We start from the raw sequence: 19863 nt of genomic DNA, 5'->3' as shown, positions 1-19863 counted from the left end.
AAGCCGGAACCTCCGGTGCCGCGTTTGGTGGTGCTTGTACGCGTGAGTGAACCTCCGGCAAGGCAGAAGGCACCGCGCGCGCGGGCACTAGTAGCAGCCCGCCAGCAGAGGCACTAGGCAGCAGATCTGCAGATGATAGGTAGGCTGGCTGATACGCCAACATCCGCACCGCGGGCTGTGGCCGTTCGTTTCATCCGCGGTTGTCCATTGTCCTCCCTCCCAACAATCTTTCTTATCCGGTGCCGGAGCCACGCGCTTTTCCAGTATGCCACCAACTGACCGACGGACGAGTAGCTGCTGCTGCTCTGTTTCTTCTTGTTACCACCTTGCAACTTGTGCTTTTTCAATTCTACTACTATACTAGTAAATTAGTTTCGTTTCACATGTAACCTAAACTCATTTCTCTTAATTACAATGATATGCAGAGCGCTTGCGTATTCGCGCGGGAAAAACATAGTTTCGTTTCACATGGCTGCCCGCTGACTTTGCCGTCTACGGAGTAGCACACAGTAGTCCTAACTTGTGTTGCCAACGGCCCCGTTCGGCTTCCCTTAAATTTAACTCGTTCGACCTCTTTTTTTTAATCAAAACAGTATTTTTCTCTCAGGAATTTAACCGGAACTGTATTTTTCGGTCACTTTCACCGAGTTTTGGCAAGCCGTACGCCCGTACGGGACCGATCGCAAGGAATCTTCTTCTTCCTTGCTTGCTTTGATGCATACTAGCATGGAGTAGTATTTTACAGGTGATGATTTCGCCGAGGCGGAGGCGCGGAGCAGAGTGCCACAGCAGGCACCAAACAAACGCGTCCAAAGAACAAACAAAAGAATCACATCGCAGAACGCGGCGGCGGGCACGCACGGCTTCACTCACAGCTCAGCTCACCGCCGGGGGCTTCACGGCCGGCTCCAGCAGCTCGGTCCAGAACAGAGCGGCGTCGGCGCCGTCGCCCTTCACCACCTCAACCACGGACACGGCGTCCGCGAGCCTAAACACGCTCACTTTGGCCACCACGCCGCCGCCGCCCTCCTCGTCCTCCACGTACACGGGTCCACCGCCGGCCCTCTTCCCGTCCTTCCGCACGCGGTACCCACCCTTCCGCCCGGCCGCCTCCACGCGGGCCAGCACGGCCGCGGCGGGCTCGCCCACGAACACCCGCTCCTTACCGGCGCCGACGAACAGCGCCGACAGGTCGGAACCCGGGGAGAAGCTGAGGATGTCGAACGCGGTCGGCTCCCTGTCATCCTCGTCCGCCTTGGTCTCCGCCGGCCCAAACCACGCCTCCTCCTGCTCACCACCGCCGTGCATCAGGCGTCCCAGCTCCTCGTCGCTGGCGCCGTGGCGGAACCACGGGTGCGCCACGATGCCGTCGGCGTCAAAGCGCGCCGACGGGTCCGGGTCCAGCACGCGCCGCAGCAGGTCGCGCAACGCCGGCGAGAACCACCCGGGGCACCGGAACCTGCCCGCGTAGATCTTGCGGTACATGTTCACAAGGCTCGCGTCGTTGAAGGGGAGGTAACCCGCCGCCAGCACGAACAGCACCACGCCGCAGGACCAGATGTCCACCTTCGCCGGCTCGTACCCTTTCCGCGACAGGATCTCGGGGGCCACGTACGCCGGGGTGCCGCACATCGTGTGCCGGAGGAGACTACTACCGTCGGTGGCGGTGGCCACGGCGCCGAGCCCGAAGTCGGCCACCATCAGCGCGCCGGCCTCGTCCAGCAGGAGGTTCTCGGGCTTGATGTCGCGGTGGTACACGCCGCGCGCGTGGCAGTACCGCACGGCGGACACCAGCTGCCGGAAGTAGTGCCGCGCCAGGTCCTCCGTCATGCGGCCCGACGCGTCCACCAGCGAGAACAGCTCGCCGCCGGCGGCGAGGTCCAGCACGAAGTGGACCTTCTTGCGCGTCGCAAGGATCTCGTGGAGCCGCACCACGTGGCGGTGCCGCAGTCGACGGAGGATGCCCGCCTCCCGCTCGATGGCCACGGGCCGGTCACCGGCGCCCGCGGCGTTGGCGCCTGCGGCGCGCGGGTTGGGGAACGACTTGATGGCCACGGACCGGCCCGTGAGCAGGTCCCGCGCCAGGTACACCTTGGCGGACGCGCCGCGGCCCAGGAGGCCGCCGAGCTCGTACCTGCCGAGGAGCACGGTCCCGGCGGCGGGGGGAGAGTCGGCGGCGGCGGCGTATGCGACGGCGCCGGTGGCGGGCGGCATCGTGGCGGCGGCGTCTGCTCGGCCGGCGCCGTCGTAATGGCCGGGCGCGACGGGGAAAATTTTCTTGTACCGTACCGTCTCACTGGCCGGTGTGATCGCGGTCGTGCTGGGTGGCTTTGCGGCTGGCTGGCTGGCTGGCTGGCTGGTTGGGGCTGTCTGAGTTGGGGGCTTTACCGCCGCGGCGGTGCCCGTATTTATGTATCACGCGGTGGCCGGCTTCGACTTCGAGTGCGGGAGGGAGACGCGCTGCTGGGTTGGAGTACTCGGACTCTCACTTGGGAGCTTGACGAGTGGGTCCGGCAGTTTCCGCTTAATGACAGCTGGGGTCCGTTGGATGGGTGCACGAACAGCGAAAGTTCCTGCTTTCAAATGCCGGTGATCGTAATTATTCCTCCTTTTTTGCATATATTTGAGCTCTATATATATTTATTGATTCTTGCATTTTTCCCACCGGAATTTCCAAATGCCGTACGACATGATTATTGCTGGTACGTCTGAGATGTCAGTCGAACTGGCACTGGTTGCGTTCAAACTTTAGTGCAAAAAAGCAATGATAATCGAGACCCACGACACAGAAACACAGAGAAACAAACAGTAGCACTGATAATCGGAACCTAGAACACAGAGAAACAACACAAACCACATCGGCGCAGAGAGATCGGACACAAGATCGGGAGGCAAAAACAAACACCACGCGTTAGATCGAACGGCTCACAATTCGGTTGCCAGATGCATCCAAAACAGTCGGTTGACATATAGCAATTCTGTTAAAGTTTAGTTTAGTGATGATCAAACAGACCTATAGTTCAGTAGTACTATCTCGCTAAGCTCGTTTGTCTCGTGTACTTGTCATCATTAGTATACTCCACTGAGACGAGAGTGGAACAAGCCTCGTAAAACGGCAAGATACAAGGAACGGAGCAAGAAAAACGCGACCCAAGCATGAGCTTCCTTAGAAGTTAGAATTGGGAAGTGTTGAAAATATGTTTGGATTTCTTCATTTCTAAACATCAACACTTGACCATTTCTAAAGTACGTATACAGCAACCTTCGTAGACCAATAAGTGAAGCCATTAAACAACGGTAGGCTGCAAAACAACACTCGGAGTCTTCTTTGGAGAGTTGTTAATCTGTTTATAATAACTAGCAGCAAAAGCTGGAACACCGTTTGCTTGCTACGAGCTGTATGGAGACCCATCTTCGGAAAGAGTTTCTTAAAGGAAAATAAACTACTACTACTAATAAGAGCAAGAAATACTACGAGTGGTGCTAGGGAACAGCAGCTGTACTCCAACTGCATATATTAATGGCCTCAACAAGTGCCGAAATAAAACATCTAAACAAAGCTCCAGATCGATTATACATTATAATGATGAAATAAACTTTCCAGCTCGAATACACGGCGTAGTGGCACATCTTTTGATCTTTCCTCCAAGATTCATTTTTTGAGGAAATTTCTCCAAGATACTAGTAACTGCAGATATCTAGGAGCAGTATTCAAAAAAGGAACACGAACAGTGCGTGTAGGTGTATGGCACCTCCATGTGTATATCTCTGTCGCTAGATATGCAAAGGTGTGGCTAGCTACGTATACTCGTAGCTAGCATGCATGGCAAGGCATCCCCACAGGCACAGAAGACTGCGTGTGATATCCGCGTCGCGCGGGAAGCCGTGGCGGGAGCACGCCCGCGCGACGGCGCGAGCGGCGAGCCGCACCTCGCGTATCGGCGACGTTTGCCGCGTCGCGTGCGTGCGCCGCGTGCGCTATGCGCACCGTGCAAACAGATTTTCGTCCGCAAATTCGATTCCCTTTGGCTTTATTTGCATGCGCCCACCCCAAATTTAAAGTCGTTTGGCAGGGTTTTAGATTTCTGTGAATGTTTCAGAATCACATTACGAAACCATCTTGTTGTGTTAGATTCTAGTTTGAAAAAAAAATTATGTTTAAAAAACTTCTAATTCCTTGTGCGCCAATAACAACTTAAATACAATCCATTTTAATTTGTTGCACTTTAAAAAGAATAACTAAAACATAAAATCAGTATTACAGAGAGGAAACTAGAAATAGAGTCGATCGAAACCAGCCTCTACCCATTTCGCATTCTCATGTAGAAGAATAGAAACATTTCAGCTTCGATTCTTGTGTCCGTGCGTTTGGTACCATTTATGGGATTCAGCTGACAAATGAAACTGTTTCTTGTATCCGAATGCAGCCTAAGGTTTGTCTTACGAGCAAGTTATATAAGCTGAGTATCGCCAACTTGGTGGGACGTGCCAAATGTACTCTGAAATAGAATTTTTGTTCCGCACAGCGTGCAAATTGTGCCGGTACGGTATTTCTTTCTTTATTCTAAAACCCTGTTTTTTTAGGCATATGTTGATTACAAATAAGAAAGAACTTAGAATCACACGTGCAAGGTGCACCAGCAATTTTGAGTTCGGACTGGGTCAAACTTTCTTAAGTTTACGTTAGTTTACTAAAAAAATATTATTAATATTTATTCTAAAATTTAATGGCATTTAGAGACCTCTCAGATCACTTTTTTTTGGAGGTGCTCAAATGAATAGAGTTTACATGTGCATGTATTCTTAGGAGTGAGTGTACACGTGTGACATGGAGGCGCGTATTCAGAAAGAGTTGCTTAAAGGAAAATAAACTATTATACTAACAATAAGAGCAACAAATAGTACAAGTGGTGCTAGGTAGCAGCAGCTGTTCTCCAACTGCATGAATGGCCAGAACAACTGCCGAAATAAAAACATCTAAACAAAGCTCCAGATCGATCGAATTATTATTATAATGATGAGATACACTTTCCGGCTCGAAAACATAGCATAGTGGCACATCTTTTCTCCAAGTTTCCATTTTTGAGGAAATTTCTCCAAGATACTAGTGCTGCAAAGATATGTAGGAGCAGTATATCTAAAGGAGGAATCTATTTATATTATTTAAAAGTAGACCTCACGTATCTGCGTTGCCGTGTTACGCTCCGTGCAAGCAGATTTTCGTCCGCGAATTCCGTTCCCTTTGGCTTTATTTGGAAATAAGAGATATACACCGCAAATTTGAAGTCCAGACTGAGGGTTTGATTTACAAGCAAGTGAAGTTGAGTATCGCCATCTGCAGTGGAAATTAACGAAGAGGCGCGGCAGGGCGACGACCGTGACGTTGACGGTTGTGGTGGCCGTGCAAAGACGACCCGGGCGCCGGGGCTCTAACTCACGTCGTTTCCTTGAGAGCACGTGCGACGCGTGCTGCAATTGTATCGTCGGCAGCCCAACGGCAGGCGGCAGGCGGCAGGCGGCAGCTTGGCAAATGGCAAGCGTAGGACACCTTTTTGTCGTCTCCTGGAGTCCTGGGATTGGGCGACATGACGACAAGAGCTAACAGAAAGCAGTTGTTGCCGCGAGAATTGAACAGGATCATCAAATTCAAAGCAACATCTATCGATGTCATCCCGGGCGGCAAGTTGCAGAGAGGCGCGTGCTCGATCGGAAGGCTTCGACTGTTCCGGCCGCCCCTCGGTCGCGCGCTCCGGCGACCGGCGCCGGCGCTCTCGTCGCACCGTGCAGTGCTGTTACGGCGGCGAGCAGACTTGTAAGTGAGTGCTGGTGTGCAAGAACGAAGTGGGTCTGCATCATTTTCACCCATCTTTCCTGGTTGCTTCCGCTGATGTCAGTTGAGCTCCTGCCCTCTCTAGATGAACCGAATTTATTAAAAGCCACGCACCCAGTTTTCCACCAATTAACCTGGACCACGATAATTCGATGGAGATGGAATATGCTGCTGGTGCCATAACACCTGACAAGGACACAAACGTCCATTTCACGAGCAAAGGTGATCGAATAGTGAAGGAGAACACAATCGCGTTCATTCCGTTCATAATAGGTACACGTACACGAATAACAATAATAATACAAAATAGATTCGCATATATGTCAAAGCATATCTTTCGTCACCATACATAGGTTGCTGAGGCCTTTGGACGTGACGGTCATGCATGAGCCATGGGCCCATGGGTGTCTCGTGCTAATGCGTGCTACCGGCCAGCATTAGGTAGGATGCTAGCTACGCAAGATCTGTGCACACAGTACGTGTGTTAACTTGCAGTCTCTCTGGCCGGCGGCCACGTCCCACCGTCGCAAGAAAGGCTGATAAATGGCCACCACCTGATCGAGATACTACTTCTGTACTTGTTTGGAGTATATTACTCAAGAAAGCAACTAAAGTTGGAGTTGGAGACACACAACGACGACATATATGAAATCATAAAAATACCATTTGTCTTTTGTGACTATTTTATTTTTCTAGTGCGCATGTGTGGATAGAAGTATCCTGACACTGCCTTGTCTTTTTGTGATAGATGGGTTAAAGTAGCATTTTTTGTGGGATAAATTTTAAACTCTGGAGCTGGGAGTATTCTTTTTTAAAAAATAATAATAAGAAGGGAAAAAGGCCCGCCTAGTGATTTGCCACTTAGATTCCATTCCTACGGGGTATATGATGATCCAAATTAAATTCAATCAATTAGGCATCTCGATGGATTTGGTGGGCCACGCGAGGTGACGTGTGTACCAAAACTAGTGTTTTGTTTTTAGAAGCCACGACTAGTACTAGTACAGTAGTACATCACCAGGGTCCAGCGAAGGGGGAAGCGGTGCTGATCGAGCCGGCACTCTGCGAGTCCGCGTTGCAGCCGCCCGGAAGTTTCCTCGTTCCTCCAGCGTCATCATCGTCCATCACTACGTGCAGACTAGTGTAAAAAGAGAAATCGGACTTGTGCTGACACCAGGTGTCCAGGCACGTACTGTACGTGGTTCCAGCGATTGCGCCCGTGGCCGATCCACCAGACGTGACGCGGTTGCATTTCATTGGTCGGACTTCCTTGCTTGCTTTCCAATGACAGTGACGGCGCGTGGCTCGTTCCACGGGCCTGTTCGTTGGTTGGGCTGACGCTGGTTTTTTTTTTATATAGAAAAATACTGTTGATTGGCTGGTTTGGGCTGGCTAAAACCAACAAGCGAACAGGCAAAGAATCCGGACCCGGACTGGACTTTGGGCGGGCAATGAGAATCTCGGATTCACGGAGCGGAGTGGAGAGCGGCCGGGGCGCCGACGACGACGACGCGCGAAATTTTCCACGGAATTTCTCGGCACTCTCTGCTCTCTGCTCTCTGCGGGGGGATAGACTCCACCGTAATGCCGCGGAAACGCAGTGGAAACTGGAAACTCATGGGCGGCCTTGCATTGTTTGTTTCGCGTCCATTGCACCTGCACGACCCAGGTTGGTGGTGACCTCAGTACCTGACCGCGACGGCGAGCGGCGGGCGAGACCCAGTGCAAGTCGGACTTGTTGCCGGTCGCCCGCCGCCGCACGGGCCTATACCAGTACTAGCTGCCTTCCTACTCCCTTCCCGGCTCCCGCGGCAGCTGAGACTTTGAGATTTGAGACGAACCTGAACCTTGTCTGCACTCACCGCCGGCCTGACCTGACTGCCTGAGCGGGAGCGAGAGCGACAGCACACAACACAACGGAGCTTCAAAACTTCGCAGCCAGTGAGTCATGGGCTATGCAGCATAGAAGAATAAATAGCACGAGAATAGTTCGACGAATGAGGCCCAAGATGGAAAGGCCCAGCAAGATATAGACAAAAAGTAATGCGTCGACAGCAGGGTTCGAACCTGCGCGGGCGTAGCCCAACAGATTTCAAGTCTGCCTCCTTAACCACTCGGACATATCGACCTTTTGTTCACCCTCATTTTCTGTTCTTATTTGTAAGTGAGTGCTGTCAGGTGAAACAACTCACATAACGCCGCCAACCAACCCGGCCAGAAACCAAAATGGACCCACCTGAAGCTCATCCTGTTACAGAGACTAGCGAAAATGACTGGCAGAAATCTGAAAGGACTTCTACTAAGTACAGTATCCTAAAGCATGAATTTTTAGGCAAAGCGCTAGCTAGTCTGCTTGCTGATGACTTTCTTTTCTCAGCTGCATTTTATTGCGCGCCTCTCTAAAGCGTGACTCAGCTCCAAACTCATTGTCCAACTTGAGACCAGAAAACAAAGAATGCTATATTTATTGATCGTATTGGACCATTCCATGTCCACGTGATTCATGGCTTCATCATATCTATATTATCCCAACCAAGAGAACCATATCCACCCATCCCCGAACACCACCAAACAAGGGGGACTGCACAAATGAAATCAGAAAGCTTTTTTTTTTTTCCTTTTCGAGAACGTGCAAAGCATGGTCGAAAAGACCAAGTTCACAAAGCAGAGATGTCAGTGAACACTTGTGAAATCAGATAGCACAGAAGAACATTTCAATTTTACTGAATACATACCTCATATACTTGATATCAACTACTAGTAATATCGATACATTTCAAGTTCACACAGCACCTGATGACTACTGCTAAACAGAAATACCGGTTACTAGCCTGCTATGGAAGAATCGATGATCTAGGCATCTATAAACGATACATACTAGTAAATTACAAGAACAACAACTAGGGTCAAGTTAACAGCTAGCAAGGTAGACTACAATAGTTTTCTTTTTCCAGCCCAAGTTGATTTCAGCAGCTCTAATGTGATCCCTTTTTCTTCTTGCTCTTGGCTTGTTTCGCCAAGAAAACTGACAGCCCTGTAAAGGCAAACTTCTTCCTCTTCCCTGAGAATTTCTTGTGAGCAGTTGCATCACTGCTATACACAACTGCACGCCTGCGGTTCAGGATCTGTCCAAGCGACATATTAGAAGCTTCGCTTGCGTCCTCTGAAACGCTTTTGTCATACCCATCTGGTCCCATTAGCTTCATGCTCAATATCTGCCCTATCGACAATGTTGGCTTCAAGGGACCCTTTGAAGCGTCAACTACATCCATATTCTGAGAATCTCTGGAACACGGAGCTGGATGTTTGAACTTGGGAGGGTCATGGACTGAACGCCTCCTGTGTCCTGTCGTGGATCGACATCTGCGGAGAGCCTCTTCTACCGCGATCTTCCCGCGGTTAGCAGCATCCACCCTCTTCTGGGCCTCCTGTAGTGCCTTCTTACATTCCTCGACTTGTAACCGAGCTTCTTCCAGCTTTCTGAGAGAGTCAGATTCTGTCTGGTTGGCTTCATCGACCTGTACCATTGCAGCTTCGATTTTCTTTCTTGAGCATTCATCAGTCTCCTGAGCTTTGGCAGCAAGCTCAGAGTACTCTTCCAATGAAAGGCTCACGCCTTCCGTGCCCTGAAGATCCTCAGCTGAAGCTTCATTGCTTAGTAGGATCTTGATTTCAGCGAGGGCAAGAGCTTCTGCTACTCTTGCTGCCTCTTCTATTTTCTTGGCTGCACGACACCTCACCTCAGCAGTGCCAATGCTAGCTCTCATCTGCTCAATTTCGGCAGACAGCATAGCAGCTTCAGATTTTGACGAATTCGCAGCATTCCTGAGCTGCTCTAGCTCAGATGTCATCTTCTTGATCTCGACAAAGATGTCTGACGGATCGTCACGCCTCCTCTGCAGACCCCGCAGAGTCTGCAGCTTCTGTGCGGTCGGGTCCAGCTCGTCCTCCAGAGAGGCAATCAACGTCATATTGGCGCAAACCTTCTCTCGGCTTCTCTCCACCAAGACTCTCTCTTTGGCAATGTCGTTCCGCAGCGACTCGACGGAGGCTCTGATAGCCGCAAGATCACTCGTGGTCCTGTTTAGGTTGGCTTTTGCCTGCTCAAGGCCCTTCAGCACTGAAGATCCAGGAGACTGCTGCAGCTGCACATGTAGCGCGCCCATAATCGCACCAGTTTCAGCATTCTCAGGCTGCACTTCTGCAGGTTCTCCGGTGCCAATGGGCAGCACTGAAGAACCAGGGGATTGCTGAAGCTGCTGCACATGTAGCGCGCCCATAACAACATCAGTTTCAGCATTCTCAGGCTGCATTTCTGCAGGCTCTTCAGTGCCAGTGGGCGCCTCGGCTTGACCCTGAACCCACTCTTCAGGGATGCAGAATGCACCGGCATCCTCGTTCTGTATCTTTAGCTTTAAATCTGCAACCACCTTCTTGGTGGACTCCAACTCTTTCAGCACATCAAGCGTCTCCCTTTCTTTGACTCCGAGCTCCTTCTCTAGCTGCGCGGTCTGCTCCTCCAGATCGGCCAGTTCTTCGGCCCCCTCCTGCTTCTGCAGCAGAAGGTGCGAAATTTTATCTACCTGCCGCATTTCCCTCCCAATAAATCTAGGAACCACAGACGACACAGTCGCGAGTGGTGAACCAACCAACAAAAAAGCACGATACACGCCATACGCAAGAGACATTTGCGGCGGCGGCGCCGTGCGAGGAACACAGATTGGCTACCTTTGGGTTTGGGGGCGCGAACATACGCTTGATGAGGTGGGAGCTCCAGGCGGCGCTGCCGCCGAAGTGGTCGACGGCCTCGCGTACCGACTTGAAGGGCGCCGAGGTGTCGACCTCAGCCCTGCCCTGCAGGCCGGCGCCGGCGCCGCCGGCGGAGGCGCCGGGCGGGGCGAGTTCTTGCGGCTCGGCCTCGCCGTTCATGGGGACTCGTGCGCAGATGATGCCTCTCTCTTCTTTCTTGGGTTCCGTCCGTGGGGTTTTGGTGGGGGCGGGGGCGAGAGGAGAGGACGACCGACGACAGAGAGAGCCAAAGGAATCGAAGCCAGTGGAAGCGAGCACGGCGGGGTTTGGATGGATTTTGTTTTATTTATTTATCGCCATGGGTGACTGTTGGCCGGGCCGCTGGTACAGTAAAATTGTAGTAGCCGTTTGGGAGCCGTTGGCGCGTTGCTGCCTCTCCTCTCCTCTCCTCTCCTGTGTCTGTGCACTTGCAGGCTTTTCCTAGCCTTTTGGCCTTTTTGCTACAGACAGCAAAGGTGACGTTTGAAATTGGACTTTGCATTGTGCAAGCACCACGAGATTTGGCAAATACTGCCTCAGTAAAAAAAAATGCAAAATCTCGCCTTTTCAAGTAGTTAAACAGATTAAGGTTGACTAAGTCCATTTAAAATAAACAAGTATCATTATATTATCATTTAATATATTATTATCATAGTACACCTGAAAAAGTCATAAATATTAACAATATTTTGCACAATCTTAGTAAAATTTACGGGGATTTAGCTCAATCCAAACTCAGAATTGCATCTTTTGAGACGGAGGTAGTAATTGTACGCCCCTACAGCCTGATCGTTTGGCTGGGCTTGTTCGTTGCTGGTTCGTGAAGAAGTACTGCTGGCTGGTTTGGTGTGAGAGAAAAATATTGTTCTGACTGAAAATTTACGATCGTTTACGACAAGCACAAGCCAACCGAACATGCTGCTAAAAGATACTGAATATGTTTACTAAATTTGACAAGATGCAATTCTTGGTTTTATTTGATGGTTTGACTCAACCAAATCTAGAATTCCACAGTTTTGATACGGAGGTAATAATTCACTACGTTAGATTTCATCATCACTGCCGGATCGGAACCTCCTGTCAATAGGTAGTGATGGGACCGGCAATGATAAGTAGTAAAACTTTAAGAAAATATGTGTTTCTTGGGATTCGAAATCGAGACCTCAACGTTAACGTCTCCGAGAGTGCATATACTTATCACCGCCGGCTCCACCATAACCGGCAGTGATTGTTGTTCTTGCATGGTAATTGTACTCCCTCCGTTGTAAAGGATATACTATGATAATATACTAGAGTCAAACCATTAAATAAAACCTAGAATTTACTACCTCTGTCTCAAAAGCCTCGGTCTTGTAATGCTATGTTATCGAATTTTATTTGTTATCGATCATAATAATATATTTAAAGCCATAGGTTTAGAGCAGTGTTCTAAATAACAGGCTGTAGCATCTAGCGAAGGGGTCTACTTGGTCGCTATAGCGCCGTTATATCCCACTATTTAGTATAATGTTGTTTGTCGCTATAGCATCTCTATTTAGAACACTGGTTTAGAGAATTGGGAGGAAGTAAGTATTTCAATTATCTAGTACAAAAGTAGAACTAATATAACTTGTTGGACTCATGTGCAGTATACAAAGATTGAACTGCAAGCTGATGATGCAGAAGCGGTTCCCACTTCCCGCAATGAAATGCATCATAAAATGTTTATTTTCCTATCTTTACGTTGCATATCATACACTACGGGAGAAGCAAAATTTGTCGAGTGCCGCATACTTTGTCGAGTGCCGAAAATAGGGCACTCAGCAAAGCCACTCTTTGCCGAAGAGTGGCTTTGCCAAGTGCTGCAGCGTGCCCGGCGCTCGGCAAAGCACACCACTCGGCAAAGGCACTCTTTGCCGAGCGCAACACTCGGCAAAGAGCGCACTCGGCAAAATGCCCGTCAGTTGCCCGCCTACCCCGCCCACGCCGTTACCATCTTTAAAAAAATGTTTACCGAGCGCTTAACCTGACACTCGGCAAAGAGGCCCTTTGCCGAGTGCTGCGGCCTGGCACTCGGCAAAGGCCCTCTTTGCCGAGTGTCAGGCATGGCACTCGGCAAAGTATTTTTGTTTTTTTTTAATTTTGATTTCAAATTTTTTTTGTAGACCTTATCTATTGTTTACAAGTACATGTTAAAATTTGGGACCTTTTTATAACTTTTTGCTATATTTCTTGAATTAATTTTGTTTACTTGCATTTTTTTTCCGAAAAAGTAAATTTGAACTGCAGGTGCATGAAATAATGAAATGTAGCCATTCAAAAAATGATAGTCATGTTGTAGAGTGTATTTTGAGGCCATATGCAGGAACTCACCCAAAATTTTGAACGCCTTGTTCGCCAAACATGACGACCCGCTTGTGGTCGGAGTGTATTTAAATTATAGAAAATGCAAACGAAGTCCAAAATTCACAAAACTTGTCGAGGTGTTGTGTGATCGCATGTGGACGCTATGATAAAAATTTGAGAAGGTTTCGAGCAAGTTGCGACGTCAGATGCCTAAAACCCAAACATCCCCATGCCGCCCCTCGGCGGCCGGCCCCGCCCCCGCGCCGCCGCTCGCGCCCTCCGGCCCCCGCCCCCGCCCCCGCCCCCACGCCGCCCCGGCCTGCGCCACCACCCTGGCGACGCCCCGGCCCCACACCGCCCCTCGGCAGCCGGCCCTGCCCCTAGCCCGGCCGTCCCTACAGAGAGGAGGAGGAGCCCGACCGCGGTGCCCTGCCCCCTGCCCGGCCGTCCCTGCAGAGAGGAGGAGGAGGGGAGAAAGAGAAGGGGAGGAGGAGAAGGGAGGTGGGATAAGGAGAAGGGAGAAGGAAGAAGGAGAAGGGAGGAGAAGGAGAAGGGAGGAGGAGGAGGAAGAAGAAGGAGAAGGGAGGAAGGAGGAAGAAGAAGGAGGAAGAAGAAGGAGAAGGGGGGAGGAGGAGACGGACCTCGGTCTGACGACCGTTCATGCCGTTCGTCGACGACGTTTGTCCACTCCGTCGTCCCCGCACATCGCCATTCGTCCACGCCGATGTCCCCGTCCCTCGCCGGAGAAAAGGTAAAGGCTCCGGGGGTGTCGGCCTTGGTGCCATTTATGTGTTGACGGCCTTCGTGCCGGGTTTGTGTATGTGTGGGCCATGTGCCCCAAATGTGGACGTCGGCCATCGTGCCGCCTTTTTCTTGTAGGTTTTGGAAACCTCCCCGTACAGGGGAGGTTCTGCCGAATTTTTCAAGTAATAGTGATGTGTTTCTTCTTTTGCAGAGCAGGAGCTGTCGGAGGGGACCCGGAGCACCTCGGCGATCCCGATCATCTTCGTTGGCGCTGCGGTCGTGCCTACACTACTTCGTCTCGCCACTGCATCGACTTGCCACTACGCCGCTAGCCTTTCTCCACCGCCACCCTAGGTATAATTGATCTCTCTTGCTTACAGTTGTCGTACGTAACCCAGTTAGGCGTCTCTCATATGAAACAGATACGGTTGGAGGTATGCAGATCTTTGCATATCTATGACCGTATCTGTTTCGGATTGTCCACGTTTTTTGGACAGCCCGCGGATGCGTAGATGGGTTAGTTTCCATGTTCTGCTCGGATCCGAGACGGAGTTTCGGCACCACCTCCCTGTTGTTCTTTGGATACACACTCTCCCTTCCAGGATGTGTATCGAGAGAATAGCGGGGAGGTGCTGCCAAAATTCTGTCTCAGATCGGAGTAGAGCATGGAAACTAACCTCATCTACGCATCCGCGGGTGGGATTAGGACCTATCCTCACTTATTAGACAGTAGGCACGTCGTGCAGATGCAACTGATGGTTATATTACTCCGTTATGTGTATATGATATTGCTCCGTTATGTGTATATACTAGAGGATGGAGAACCATGAGTGGATATACATGGGACGCCCAAGTCAGGCTCAAATCACCCGTGAATGGATGGATAAGACCGAGAAATTCTTGGACCATGCATTTAAGGAAGCTAAAGGAGCGAGAGACACATTCTGTCCCTACAGCGATTGTGAAAACAAGAAAAGAAAAACAAGGGAAGTCATGATGAAGCATCTTTGCAAGTTTGGATTTATGCCAAACTATACCCGGTGGGTGTACCATGGTGAAGCCTATCGTCCTAGAGAGGAGGTCGTGAGACGACGCTTGGAGGCATTTGATGGTTATGGCGGGGTAGAAGGATGGTTAGGTGACTATGAGGATGCGATGTTTGCTGAAAGACCTCCGGAGGTCGAGCAGGAGGATGAGGAGGAGGAGCTAGAGCCAAGCGCTAAGGCGTTCTTGGCCATGTTGGAATTGGCACATAAGTTCCTACATGAGAAGACAACGGTTTCTCAACTAGATGCCATTGGGCGCCTACTGGGGTTGAAGTCCCAGCACAACATGACTCGAGCCTGCTTCGATGCTATGATGGCAATCATTGGGGATTTGCTTCCGGAGGGTCATCATCTATCGAGCAGCTTGTACGAGTCAACGAGACTCCTTCGGGCACTGAAGATGCCGTATGAGCAGATACATTGTTGTCCGAAGGGGTGCGTCCTATTTAGGAAAGATCACAAGGATGCAAAGTACTGTCCAAAGTGTAAATCCTCTAGGTATGTGGAGGTAGACAAAGGTGATGGCAAGAAGGAGCAGAATGAGGGGATCCCCATGAAAGTCCTACATTACCTTCTGATCATACCGAGGCTCCAATGACTATTCATGTCCGAGGAGTCCGTGAAACAGATGACATGGCACAAGAATGGCGTTCGATACAATCCTGACGAGATGGTACATCCAACAGATGGTGAAGCATGGAAAAGCTTTAATGGCAACCATTGTGGCAAAGATGAAGAGGCCCGTAATGTACGTATTGCACTGGCAACGGATGGGTTCAATCCTTATGGAATGATGTTGGCCCCATACACTTGTTGGCTCGTGTTTGCTATCCCCCTCAATCTCCCCTCCCCCGGGGCCCTACTTCAATGGCAAAACATATTCTTAATGTTGATAATTCCTGGACACCCGGGAAACAAAATGGGTATGTACATGGAGCCGGTTTATGATGAATTGATCAAGGTTTGGAATGAAGGCGTATGGACTTACGACCGAGCTACAAAGAAGAACTTCAAAATATATGTTTGGTACTTGTACTCCATGCATGACTTCCTGGCGTATGGGATATTCGCCGGCTGGTGTGTCCACGGGAAGTTTCCATGCCTGGTATGCAAGGCAGCTCTACAGTTCATTTGGTTGAAGAAGGGTGGCAAGTTCTCATTGTTCGACAAGCATCGGCAGTTTCTCCCTCTTGACCATCCATTCAGAGAAGACACCAAGAACTTCATGAAAGGTGTCACGGTGACCGACCCTGCACCTCAGAAGATGACTGGTGGCTAGGTTCATGCTCAGATAGATGCTCTTGTGGTCCCGACGCAGAAAGATAATCTAAAGAAGGGTAAAAGAAAGAAAGTTAATCCAAAGAAAGATAATCCAAACAAAGGTCGCTTTGTGGACTATGGTGTGGAACATATGTGGACTCATAAGTCGGGATTGGAGAGGCTTCCCTATTTTGATGACCTTCTCCTTTCACATAACATAGATGTAATGCACACTGAGAAGAATGTCGCCGAAGCACTTTGGGCAACACTCATGGACATTCTTGACAAGACAAAGGACAACCCTAAGGCTAGAGTAGACATGGCAACACTATGCGATAGACCAAAGCTACAGATGTTGCCTCCAAGAGATAGCAAACCATGGAAAGGCCCAGGCGGGAGCCGTCGACTGACCACGAGCGCGGCTCCTCGCACTCTTCTAGGTATGACGATGGCCCTCTGCCCATGGTGGGCGAGGAGGCGACTCCACAAATGTACGACGAGGAGGTGGTTCCGCACATGTTCGAGGAGGGGGCAGGGGGTTCGACTTCCTCTGCAGCCTCCAAACCCTACTTGCGAGGTCCTAGCCAGCTCCCGAAGCGACCGATTCCTCCTCACCGCTGCCCACTAATTGCACCCGAGGGGGATAAGTAAGTAACTTCATATGTTCTTCATTTGATATGTTGAAAAATGATAATAAGAGCTAATAATAACTATTGTTAACCACTTGTGTAGGAACTGGATGCTTGTGGAGGAGGGGATCGAGGCTCGCAATGTCAATGGGATCCTGGGACTTCTATGTAGGGAACACTTCCCTGGCCTAGTGTGGACGTCAGAGGATGAGGACCCAGTGGTACCCTCATTCGACCAGTACGCCCTCATCGCCACCGACACTAAGCATAGAAACTTGGCGGATCGGGTGATTCAGGAGTTGTGGGTAAGCCTTTCTCGCACTATGGCCCTCAATTCATTGCATTCAATGCACATTCTTTAAACAAAATAATGGATTCCTCGTGTCTTTATGTAGGACTTCTTCAGATGCCAGCCGGGACAGGAGGATAGGGCGTATCAGGTGGCTTACGCGTCCTATAAAAGGCGTGTCTCGGACTTGTATTACGAGGCCCGCCTCCAGGCGCACAGAGACTACAACGCCACCTTCCGTAACAGAAGAATCAACAAGACACAGACAAGAAGGGAGACAGAGGTTCTTATCAGGGAGCAGTACCTACAGGTAAATAGAAAACATCTCCTATTGATTTCTTCTGAGATTAACTATGCCTAATTTGATCTTATGATGGCTTGTAGGTGATTCCAAACTGGTGCGCCACCCACCCCGATTGCTGGGCTGCTATAGTGGACAAATGGTTGGATGCGGACTGGCAGAGGGCGCACCAAGAGAAAAGCGAGCACCGTATGATGATGCCAGGTGTACCTCACCATCAGGGCAGCACCAGCCTCAGCAAGTATGTGAAGACATATGTAAGTCTCCACCATTTGTCTTATCTAGCCGCGCTCAGTTTTGCATTATTTCTTACCACATGTTGTTGTCTTTCTCGCAGTCGGCGGCGCACGGTGGCCAGCCAATTAGCCAACTCACGGCGTATGCTCTGGCCCACATGGGCCCGACAAAGTCCAACATCGAGTACAACCCGGTTGCGGGCCCAGAGGCGTACACCAACTCCAGCGTCCACACCCGCCTCACTTCTTACACGGAGGCGGCAAGGTCAGTCCATGGGCCCGACTACGATCCGAGGATCGAGGAGCGCCTTGATCCTGAGCTCGTGATGAGGGTGGGGGAAGGCAAGAAGCATGGACGTTTCTGGATTGGCGACGACATCCTCGACACGGGCTCTACTCCTCCTCTCCACCGCCTCTGAGCAGCGAGCACAAGCTCTAGCGTGCCCATAAGGCAACGGCTGTCATCGGTGGCGGCACTCTAGGTAAGTATTCCTGTTTTATTCGTCGTTCTTTGTCATTTATATTCCTTAGCTATGCATTATTGAAACATTGGTGTCAAATGTTGCAGGCCGAGCTGCAGCAACTTTGGTCCCAGCAGGAGGCCTAGCTGGCTGAGCGGGAGGCCGAGCGTCAGAGGCTACAAGCTTTGGAGGCCCAGCAAGCAGGTTTGCCCCAGTTCGTGCAACAACTTGGGCTGCAACAAGGTTGGGAGATCCCAGCCAACCTGCTTGCACCACCACCACCACCACATCGTCCAGATTCTACTCCAGTGAGTATGAGTACGGATGCTTTACTTTCTATGCTCATGCTTAGTGTCAAACCTAGTGATGGCCTTCGTGCCGGATTTGTTGATGTGTGGGCCTTCGTGCCGGGTTTGTTGATGTGTCGGCCTTCGTGCCGGAAATGTGGTTGTCGGCCTTCGTGCCGACGTTTTTCTTGCAGGTTTTGGAAACCTCCCCGTGCAGGGGAGGTGCTGCCGAAATTTTCAACTTTTCTTTAAACTGCTTACATTTTTATCTTGTCACTCACGTGCAATCTCTTCTCTTTTGTGCAGCATCAATCGGGGGCGGCGTCGAACCATCTCGGAGGGTCGCCGGCATCGCAAGTTGGGGCGTCGCAACCCTCACATTCGCCGTGAACCGCTTCCAGAGTCGGTTTTATGTAGGCATGCCTTTATGTATTGAACTTGTGGTTTGTAATATATTGTGGATTTCAGACATAATTGGTCGTTTATGATATATATATGTGGTTTCTGATATATTGTGTTGAATTGTGGTTTCTAATATATATATATATATATATATGCACTGTTGTTTACATGGAAAAGCAAAAAACAAAAAAAATTTGTTGTGGCTTTGCCGAGTGCAATGACCATTGCACTCGGCAAAGCTGGGAAAATAGCAGCAACAATTTCCCAGATTTGCCGAGTGCAATGGCCATTGCACTCGGCAAAGAAAATTTTTTAAAAAATAAAAACAGGCTTTGCCGAGTGCCTCGGCGCTATGGCACTCGGCAAAGAATTTTGAAAAAAAAAAGAAAATTCTTTGCCCAGTGTTGCACTCGGCAAAGAAATTAAAAGAAATTTTAAGATGGCGTGAGCCTTCGGCCAACGGCCGTCAATCCTTTGCCGAGTGCCAGCTTGACACTCGGCAGCCGAGTGTCCGAGATTTGGCACTCGGCAAAGCAGGCTTCACCGTGAAAAGGTTCGACGGAGCCTCTTTGCCGAGTGTTGCACTCGACAAAGGATTTGCCGAGTGCATGAGTGCCTTTGCCGAGTGCATGGGGCACTCGGCAAAGCGTGTGGCTGCTGTAGTGATAACTTGCATGGCTATGCGCCTAGGGCGATCCGGAACTGTAAACCATTGAATTACTAGGTATGATGGTTAGTGTCTCATTGCATCTTATGTCTCAGTAAATTTTCTTTGATTTTGCCTAAGTTGTTGTTGTAAACTGTAAAGCGACTACAATGCGTCTCTGGATCTGCCCCCATACCATAACTACTTCCACAAGTAGGGTGAAAATCCTTCATAATAATAAGAAAACATTTAACATGTTCTCGTGTAGTATATATGTATATCAATATATGGTACTATATATTTTGTTGAGAGCACGTGCAACAACAATATCACTCATTACAAGAGGTACCATAGTGTATCACACTAACCAGTTTCGGTATGCAGACAATATCTTGACGCACACGAAAGTTATTCGTATATAGTAGTAGTAGTATGAGTAATAGCCAGAACAAGAAAACACAATATGAATAATATAAGTGGCTTAGCAACGTGCATGTTCACGTTGCTCCCGCGAGATGTTGCGTGAATGCATCTCAGGTTCAGACATGGCGACATTTGATGGGGCCCTTGATGTCGGGAACGCCAAAAACCGTAGTTGTGTAATTGCAGTAGCACGTTG

General features: G+C 50.0%; 2 protein-coding genes, 1 non-coding gene and 1 pseudogene across 3 annotated transcripts; 1 reads left to right on the top strand and 3 right to left on the bottom strand.

Annotated features, from left to right (window-relative positions):
• Positions 1-386: 386 nt before the first annotated feature.
• Positions 387-2359, bottom strand: LOC136532920 (CBL-interacting protein kinase 29-like). Its single transcript, XM_066525496.1, has one exon. It carries the CDS (start codon positions 2212-2214, stop codon positions 877-879), a length of 1338 nt encoding a protein of 445 aa, XP_066381593.1. The 5' UTR covers positions 2215-2359; the 3' UTR covers positions 387-876.
• Positions 2360-7876: 5517 nt separating this feature from the next.
• Positions 7877-7958, bottom strand: TRNAS-UGA (transfer RNA serine (anticodon UGA)). The gene has a single exon. It is a non-coding gene; the product is annotated as a tRNA-Ser (tRNA).
• A 571-nt stretch (positions 7959-8529) lies between these two features.
• LOC136532921 (WEB family protein At2g38370-like) lies at positions 8530-10833 on the bottom strand. Its single transcript, XM_066525497.1, has 2 exons — positions 10559-10833; positions 8530-10383 (listed from the first exon to the last, which is right to left on the bottom strand). Exons 1-2 carry the CDS (start codon positions 10757-10759, stop codon positions 8806-8808), a joined length of 1779 nt encoding a protein of 592 aa, XP_066381594.1. The 5' UTR covers positions 10760-10833; the 3' UTR covers positions 8530-8805.
• A 5538-nt stretch (positions 10834-16371) lies between these two features.
• Positions 16372-17256, top strand: LOC136532918 (uncharacterized; annotated as a pseudogene).
• The last annotated feature ends 2607 nt before the right edge of the window (positions 17257-19863 follow it).

The sequence above is a fragment of the Miscanthus floridulus genome, unplaced genomic scaffold, assembly GCF_019320115.1.
Source record: "Miscanthus floridulus cultivar M001 unplaced genomic scaffold, ASM1932011v1 fs_738_2, whole genome shotgun sequence".
Taxonomy (NCBI): Eukaryota; Viridiplantae; Streptophyta; class Magnoliopsida; order Poales; family Poaceae; genus Miscanthus; species Miscanthus floridulus.
The sequence above is the reverse complement of the archived record's forward strand: the minus strand, read 5'-3'. Positions and strand labels throughout refer to the sequence as shown.